The sequence below is a fragment of the Nicotiana sylvestris genome, chromosome 4 (assembly GCF_000393655.2).
Source record: "Nicotiana sylvestris chromosome 4, ASM39365v2, whole genome shotgun sequence".
Lineage (NCBI taxonomy): Eukaryota > Viridiplantae > Streptophyta > Magnoliopsida > Solanales > Solanaceae > Nicotiana > Nicotiana sylvestris.
Window position 1 is genome coordinate 175,763,485 of NC_091060.1, and position 9,230 is coordinate 175,772,714.

General features: G+C 41.8%; 2 protein-coding genes across 2 annotated transcripts; both read left to right on the top strand.

Annotated features, from left to right (window-relative positions):
- Nucleotides 1–5,563: 5,563 nt before the first annotated feature.
- Nucleotides 5,564–5,992, top strand: LOC138890562 (uncharacterized). The gene has a single exon (XM_070173957.1). The coding sequence runs from the start codon at nucleotides 5,564–5,566 to the stop codon at nucleotides 5,990–5,992; it is 429 nt and encodes a 142-aa protein (XP_070030058.1).
- A 110-nt stretch (nucleotides 5,993–6,102) lies between these two features.
- On the top strand, nucleotides 6,103–6,916 carry LOC138890563 (uncharacterized). The gene is made up of 2 exons (XM_070173958.1): nucleotides 6,103–6,162; nucleotides 6,362–6,916. Exons 1-2 carry the CDS (start codon nucleotides 6,103–6,105, stop codon nucleotides 6,914–6,916), a joined length of 615 nt encoding a protein of 204 aa, XP_070030059.1.
- The last annotated feature ends 2,314 nt before the right edge of the window (nucleotides 6,917–9,230 follow it).

The window sequence follows — 9,230 nt, forward strand, 5'->3', positions numbered from 1 at the left end:
TCGCAATTAGAGCCACGCGAATGCGATGCACAACTTGCCCAACTCACGCGATCGCGACTCAAGTTACATGATCATGAAGCACAACCTGAACTGCCCCCATCACAGCCCTACATGATCGCGAGACTCCCTACGTGATCGCGAAGAAGAAAAACCTGCAACAGCTGAAGCCCAAAAATCTGCAACTTTCCACAATATGAAATAGTCCGTTTAACCACCAGAAACTCACCCGAGGCCCTCGGGATCTCAACCAAACATTCCAACATATCACATAACCTCATTCAAACTTGTTTTAACCTTAGTAGCGCTCAAAACAACATCGAAATACCAAATTTGCATCGAATCCAAGCCTGAGAATTCCAAAATCTTCTAAATTCCGCTTTCGATCAAAAAGCCTACCAAACCACGTCCGAATGACCTGAAATTTTACACATACATCCCAAATGACACAACAGACCTATTGCAACTTACAGAATTTTATTCCGACCCCTATATCAAAATATCACCTATCAATCGGAAAACGCAAAAATTCCAATTTCGCCAATTCAAGTCTAAATCTACTCCGAACCTCCAAAACACATTCCGATCATGCTTCTAAGTCCCAAATCATCTCCCCAAGCTATCTGAACCATCAGAATTCACATTCGAAACCAATTTCACATAAGTCAATATCCGGTTGACTTTTCCAACTTAAGCTTCCTCAAAAGAGACTAAGTGTCTCAAACCTCAGCGAAACCTTTCCGAACCCGAACCAACCCGATAACACATAATATCGATAATCAAAGCAATAAGAAGCAAACATGGGGTAAATAGAGTGGTAACTCATGAGACGACTAGCCGGGTTGTCACAAAGATGCAATAAGTGCCTACCACCCGGTAGCATTTAATGGAGAATATTTCACAGCATTTAGTACACTATCCGTTATAAAGAATTTTTCATTCATGCCCACCATTTTACATTCTTCAATAGCCCTCATAATTGACACTAAAAAGGGGCATGATCCTAGGACTTTGTTCCCTAAATGCATCTATAAATAGTGAGCTCTATTATCATTGTAAGGGACATGAATTTTCTATTAAGCTTATGCTATAATCAATTCAAAGCTTTATACACTTTATCTTTTGGCTCTTTGATTCCATTACTGTTGTGCCCGAAAGCACTGTTCCCCGAACTACTATTTATGTTGTTTCATCATCATCTCAAGGCTTAGTATTGTATAGTTATTCAATTCTCCTATTATTTCAGGATCAAATTAATTCACTTGTCTAGAAATCACATATAAATTCAACTGTACCGTTTTATGGGTAAGCAGCTTGTTGCCCACCGTGGGGCCTAGACAATCGTGTAATTAAGTTGGTCCTTGCCTCTTTTACTAACATATTTTGATTGTTTGTTCTTAGTAAAAACTCATAGAAAATGGCAGATAACGGTGTTAATAACACACATAATCTTGAGGCCTATGACGACCAACCTCAACACAAGGATTCAACCAGTGATACCCGTAATGAGCGGAGCGATGCCATGTCGATCTATGGCAGACGATAGCCTCATCATGTTCAGAAGGAAACCACAGACGATGCTGAAGAGGAGCATGTTACTGAAGCAGTAAGGATCCTGCAGGAGCAATAAGAGGCCACTCTAGGCCACCTCACGCGATAGGATAAGGTTATGACCAAACTAAAGTAGGTGTTATCATGTGCTTCCAATAACGCGAATGTACGAGGTCCAGCTCCTCCCGATGCTCCCACAAGTCAAATAACGTAGAGGATAAACAACACCCCGAGGGGCGAGGTCAGCTTTAATGGGGCCGAGGGGAGTGGTTTTGGTCACAACAATTTGAGCGATCCCTTCAAAAGCGAACTCTTACAGTTTATGAGGGAAGTAAACGTCCGCATGGACCAAAAATTGGGTGCACCACTGGCGTTAGAAGGACAAGACTCAAAGAAGTATACTAAGTTGTCGTACAAACCAAGTGCAACACCATAATTGATTCCGAAGTGGTTTAAAATGCCTGACGTGCCAAAATATGATGGGACTTTGGACCCTCAAGAGAATATTGTCACTTATACAACGACGGTGAAGGGGAAGAATTTAGCTCCCCACGAGATAGAATCTGTTTTGCTGAAAAAATTCGTAGAGACTCTCACGAGGGGAGCCTTGACGCGGTATTCATTGTTACCCAAGCATTCCATATATTCCTTTGAGATGCTCACGGATTCTTTCATTAAGGCTTATGTCGTGGCCAGAAAGGTGCATGCCCGGAAGGCCAACATATTCAGAATTGCACAAGGAGAGTCCGAGTTGTTGCAGACATAACTCAATTTCAGAAGGTAAGGATGTTGCTTCCGGCTGTTCCAGATAACTAGGCGGCTGAAGCTTTCACCAAGGGTTTGAACCTGAAAAGTTCTGACGCCTCCCGAAAGTTGAAGGAAAGTTTGCTCGAATTTAAGTCGACTACTTGGGCAGATGTTCACATCGGTACGAGTCAAAGATAAGGATTGAGGATGATCAGCTCGGTTTCCCGGCATCGGCTAAAGGTCGGGAGAAAAATCAAAAGATGATTTTGACACAGACAAGTGATCTTCGAGGGGCCGGTTTTTGCCCTACGAATGGGAAGAAGGACACGACAGAGGTTTTCGGTCAGCAGACAGGTTCGGTACCGATAGAAGAACTGATCGCGATTGAAACAACAGATCGCTACAGGACAAGGAAGCATCAGGTTCTCGAGATCCTTCCTATCCCAGACTTTCAGAATACAACTTTAACGTTAGTGTAGTCGAGTTGGTATCGACTATGAGGAATATTAAAGAAGTACGATTTCTAAAGCCGATAAAAACTGATCCAAGACATAGGGATCCTAATTTTTGCTGTGAATACTACAGGACGAACGGCCACCAAACTAGTGATTGTCAACATCTATGTGAGGAGGTGGCGACACTACTAAAAAATGGCCATCTTAGTTAATTCATAAGTTACTGGGCCAAAAACAATTACGGTTGCAACCGTGATACCATGGAATCCCCAAAAACAAGAGAAGATCCCCCGCACCAGATGATTAACATGTTTTTTAGGGGGAACAAGACTAACAGAGTTTCCTTCTTGGCAGCTAAAAAATGAAGGTAATTGTAACCCACGGCAAGAGGCTCTGGGAAGTCGCTGAGGACGATATCACTTTCAAGGAGGAAGACGTAGACGGATTGTTGCTACTGCACAATGATGCAGTAGTAATCTCTTTAAATATATTAGATTTTAAAATCAAACGTGTTCTGGTGGATCTAGGAAGTTCGGCCAATATCATACAATGGTGAGTATTGGAGCAAGCCCAACTTACCGGAAGCATCATTCTAGCCACAAAACTCCTCTCTAGGTTGAACCTCGCAAGTGTGACGACCTGAGGAGAGATCCTGCTGCCCATAAATGCCAAGGGGTGATGAAGATGACCCTTTTCGAGGTTGTGGATGGTGATATGGGTTACAACATTATTCTGGGAAGATTGTGGCTACACGAGATGAAAGTCATACCATCAACGTATCATCAGTTGCTGAAATTCCCAACTCCCAAGGGGATTAAACAGATAAAAGGCGACCAATCAGCGACAAGGGAGATGAGTGCAATTCCGGTCTCCAGTAGCAAAGAGAAGGAGCATGTGGCGTAGCAATTGCTGGAACCGATGCATGCTCCTGAGTTAAGTGAAGCTAACCATGGGGAAGAGGCATCTAAATCATATTAGGTGCCAAGATATTTCCAGGTACCAAAAGAGACAGACGCAACAAAGTCCACAACGGAAGAGCTTGAGCAAGTCGCATTGTTTGAAAAGTTCTTGGAGAGGAAATTCCATTTGGGGACAGGATTGCATCTCGAGCTCAGGTCTGGATTTATTGAATTTCTTAAATTTAATGCCGATTGTTTTGCATGGTCACATGCGGATATGACAAGTATCCTGGAGAAAGTGGCTATACACAAGCTAAGCTTGGATCCTAGCATTCCTCCGATAAGACAAAAGAGACGTCTGATTGCCTAGGCTAGAAAGTCAAAGAGGATGTAACTCGCTTACTTAGTATCGATTCAATCTGAGAGGTAAAGTATCTAGACTGGCTAGCTCACGTAGTAGTAGTTTCTAAGAACAATAAATTTCATATGTGCAAAGACTATAAGGACTTGAATAAGGCATGCCCAAAGGACTCGTTCCCACTGCCAAACACCGATAAAATGATTGATGCAACGGTCGGACACGAGTTACTGAGTTTCCTTGATGCCTACTTCAGGTACAACCATTATAAGATGAACCCGGAGGATCAGGAAAAAACTTTATTCATTACGAATTTTGGCACATATTGAGGTAATTGTAAACAAGATGTTTGAAAAACAAATAGGGAAAACCATGGAAGTTTATATAGACGATATGCTTGTTAAGTCTTTGAACGCAGGTGACCATCTTAAGCACTTGCAAGAAACTTTCGACATCCTAAGAAAGCATAATATGAAGCTTAATCCCGAGAAGTGTGGGTTCGGGGTCAGCTACGGAAAGTTCCTAGGATTTTTGGTGTCACAAAGGGTGATTGAGGTAAACCTCGATAAAATCAAAGACATTGAAGACATCTCGAACTAGCTGTCAAGCGTGAAAGAGGTTCAAAGGCTCACAGGGAGATTGGCTACTTTGAACAGATTCATTTCCCGGTCATCAGAGAAATGCCACCATTTCTTCGCACTACTATAAAATAAGAACAACTTCGAATGGACCTTGAAATGTCAGTAGGCTTTAAGGGATTTCAAAAGATACTGGTCAAGCCCTCAGTTACTATCAAAATCGGAGGAAGGTGAAAAATTGTTAATTTACCTAGCAGTCTCGGAAGTAGCGGTAAAAGCTGATTTAGTCCGTGAGAACGAAGGTATGCAATATCCCAATTATTATGTTAGTAGAATTTTAAAGGGAGCAGAAAATCGCTACCTGTATTTGGAAAAGCTGGCCTTAGCTCTCGTAGTCGCACCTCAGAAGTTGAGGCGTTACTTCTAATGTCACCCGATTGCTGTAGTGACCATCTTTCCCTTGCGGAATATCCTTCATAAACCCTAAATCTTGGGTAGGATGGCCAAATGGGTCATCGAAATGAGTGAATTTGATATAGAATACAAACCTAAGACTGCGATTAAGTCATAAGTTTTGGCCGACTTTGTGGCCGATTTGAGTCCGGAACTACTGTGTCTAGCAACTAAAGAGGTAGTGACGGTATCAGAGTCGTCATTTGGAGTTCGGACCCTGTTTACGGATGGATATTCCAACGAAAAAGGGTCGGGGCTTGGCATAACATTGATCACGTCTTCGGGAGAACCCTAAGGTAGGCCATAAGAATGGTCCCTTTGACTAACAACGATGCACAATATGAAGCTTTGATTGACAGATTCGAATTGGCCTGGGGACTATATTTTGAGGTCATAGAAACCAAATGCGACTCTTAGTTGGTGGTAAATCAAGTTTACGAGATCTTTCAAACCAAGGAGGAGTGCATGCAACAATACGTAGTAAAGGCTCAAGCTCTTCTTGCTCGGTTCTGAGAGTGGTCAATTATGCATATCCTGAGGAAAGAAAATGCAGAAGCTGATGCATTAGGTAACCTCGTTTCATCAATAGAAATGAAGGGATCGGATTCCGTGACGGTAGTACAGCTCATGCACTCAGTTCTGGATGTAGACAACTACTATAAAGTGAATAGGACTAATTTGGTTTGGGACTGGAGGAATGAGATCATTGATTATCTCGAACACGGGAAGTTGCTCGAAGACTCCAAGGCATCCCGAGCTTTGCGCGCCAAAGTAGCACGATATAGCTTTAAAAGAGGCCAACTGTATATGAAATCTTTCCAAGGCCCGCTGGCCCGATGTTTGGGAGCTTCTGAAGTTAACTATGTTATGCGAGAAGTCCACAAAGGGATATATGGAAATCATTTGGGCATTGATTCCTTGCTCCTAAAATTGGCAAGGGCAGGATACTATTAGCCTCAAATGGAATAGGGCGCCAAAGATTTCGTACAAAAATATGATTAGTGCCAATATTACGTACCACTTGTAAAACAACCAGTAGAACCATTACATTCAATTCTATCTCTATGGCCGTTCATGAAGTGGGGAATGGATATCGTTGGATCACTACCGTCGGCACTGGCAAGGTAATATTTCTTTTGATTTTGACTAACTATTTTTCTAAATGGGTTGAAGTAGGTCCTTTTCAGAAGATCGGCGAACGTGAAGTGGTGGATTTCTTGTGGGAGAATATAATTTTTAGATTTGGAATACCAAAGGAGATAGCCTGCGAGCGGGCTACAATTTATAGGTGCAAGAATCACAACGTTCCTTGACAACTTGAAGATCAAAAGAATCACATCTTTGCCCTACCATCCGAGCGTAAATGGTCAGGTAGAAGCAACAAACAAAGTGACTATAAAAAATCTCAAAAAGAGATTGGAAGCAGCTAAAGGTAAATGGCCTGAGGAACTTCCTGGAGTGCTATGGGCATACCAAACGACAGCGAAATTGAGTACAGGAGAAACTCCTTTCTCCTTTGTATATGGAGCAGAAGCCTTAATCTCGGTGGAAGTAAGGGAGCCTACCTTAAGATATTTCCAAGCAGGTGAAGAGGCAAACAATGAAGCAATATTAGTCAACTTGGAGCTACTCGATAAGCGCACGAACTTGGCGCATATAAGAATGGAAACCCAAAAGCAGAGAATAAAAAGATATAACAATCGAAGAGCTAACCTCCGTTATTTTAAAGTGGGAGATTTCGTTCTAAGAAAAGTAACTCAAAACACTCAAGAAGTCAACACTGGGAAGCTAGGTACAACATGGGAAGGGCCCTACAAGGTTTCATTTGTCACTGGAAAAGTTTCATACAAGTTAGAGAATCGGGATGGAGAAAAGTAGCCAAACAACTGGAATGTGGTACACCTCAAGAGATATTATTGCTGATGAACATCACCGGTACTGAAAGTATATGTTGCATTTTTTTTCTCTTCGTCCAGTTTTGTCCCAATCGGATTTTTCCGGCAAGGTTTTTAACGAGGCAACAACGGAAAGCATACTACGAAGAAAAGTTTCAACAGCAACAGTAAGACCTTCTAATAACAAGGCGCACAAGTGAAGAACCACGTGGATGGTTAGATAATCTTTCACTCGATAGCAAAATTCTTGCTGGGAAGTTAAGTTTGCTATCGAACAGAGGTTACCCGACCATTCACAAGTGCAAACCATTAGGGGATTGTTATATGGTCTCTGGCTCGATAACATAAATTCCTAAGGGGAAGTGAAGTTTGTTACCGAACTGAATATTATCTTGCAATTCATTAGTGGAGTCCTTGAAGGTGCAAAACTTTCAGTGTTCAAATTTGCATTCTTCGCATTCAAACACTGGGGTAATGATACGAGGATAAGGCAACAATGACTGCCACATCGACCGGAATACGAAAATCGGAAACATAGTTGTATCATCGGGATCGAGGACTATGTGACCAGCCCATAGAAACAAGTTGTACAAGTTAGACAGTTAACCACATGAAATGACAATTTCTTTTTAGCATAACGAATGCTTATGTCTTTTTGAAAATGGAAGGAATAAAGTAAAGTCCTTTTATTTCTATCTTTTTTCTTATCTAAACGATGAATTGATTTAGCCATTTGAAAGTTTAACAAGTACTTCAAATGCTAGTGCCATAATGAATGTGGGACGTCCTCTTCAAGAGCACCGTAAACATAAGAGGGCCCTCTCTTATAAAAACCCTCATGATAAAGGATTGGTTTTGGAAGAACTTATGCCCGAAATCCAAATGCTTTCGGGGAAAAATGCACTCGAAGATTTGCACAAAAAAGACACAAAAAACAAACTTACACAGATACTCAAACGAAAAGATGCAAGAATAAACTTGCACAAAACACTTAAGCAAGAAGGAACACAAAGATTAAAACTTGCATAAATGTTCAAATAAAAAAACACAGAAAGACTCATGCAATATTCGAGCAAAAGATGCTTTTATTCACATTAAAAGTGCCAAAATGGCACAGTTACAAAAGTTAGAAAAATAAATAAAAAGCTAAACTGCTGCATCTCCGGAACCGGAGGAAGGGAAACATTTGTGCCCCCAAAGGAAGTGGGTAGATCCGCCACCGGTTCAATATCTTGACCCTCATCAGTTTGGCCCTCAAAATCTTTGCCTTTCGGTTCCTATTCAGTTCCCGAGGATGTAAAACCGGAACTAGAAGAACTGGAAGCATCAGGCCCAGCCGGGAGACCCCTTTTAGTAGCTGACTCCAGCTCGCAGGCTTTAGTAATTTCGGCATCGAAGTCAAGGATGCTCGCTTTAGCTTCTTCCAAGGTTTCCTTATATTGTACATAACATATGTCTTTTTAATTATTAGGGAAGCCGATCGACACTGAAGTTCTCTTTTAAGCTGACCGACCTTATCAGAGAGGTTGTCACACATGAATCTCATAGATTGGAGGCTGGCTTCAAAATCACGAAAAGTGGAGCCGTAAATCTTACTACGCTCTAAGGCTTTCTTAAATTTCTCCTTCAACTGAGCATATTTCACCCTGGTAGCAACAAGATCTTTAGTTTTGGAGTTCAAGGCTGCCTCCAAATTGGTCAATCTTTTAGCGGAGGCAGCCATGCAATCTGGTGCAACAAGAACGACACTATGGACTTCAGCCCATTTGTCCCTAGCCTCTTCAAATTGAACCCTCAGGGGGTGATTTCTTGGCTAAGGGTATCCATTTCTTGCTCGCTTTGATGTAAACGAGCCTCCAATACAACAGCCTCAACAACTTCGGTTTCTAGTTCTGAGAGGCGAGCAACAGTTTGGTCCCGCTTGACCAAAAGTTGATCTCGCTTGGAGGTAAGTTCCTCCTTTTCCCGAATCAACCTCTGAAGGCCCTCGGAAGCAAGGAAATTGGCCTACAAAACAAGAAAGACAAATTTAAAAATAATACTAAATCAAAATACAAGAAATTATAAAGGAAATGAAGAATATACCGCTGCGGCGTTGTGCATGTCATTATTCAACAAGAATTCTCCCGAGAAAGCCTGTATTCTTTCCTAATCTTTTTCTGAAGCTAAAGGCTTTAGATAGTTAGCAAGTTCCACCAGCCGGGAAAAAAGATTGCACCAGTAGAGACCGAGAGAGTAATGCTCCTCCTCCTTTGCGGATCTTCTGAGGGTGCGGCATAATTTTGCCCCAAATTCCC

Coding starts and splice junctions, on each gene's coding strand:
- LOC138890562 (XM_070173957.1), top strand. CDS start 5,564: ATGCATATCCTGAGGAAAGAAAATGCAGAAGCTGATGCATTAGGTAAC.
- LOC138890563 (XM_070173958.1), top strand. CDS start 6,103: ATGGCCGTTCATGAAGTGGGGAATGGATATCGTTGGATCACTACCGTC. Junction 6,163..6,361: donor CTACCGTCGGCACTGGCAAG/GTAATATTTCTT, acceptor GACAACTTGAAG/ATCAAAAGAATCACATCTTT.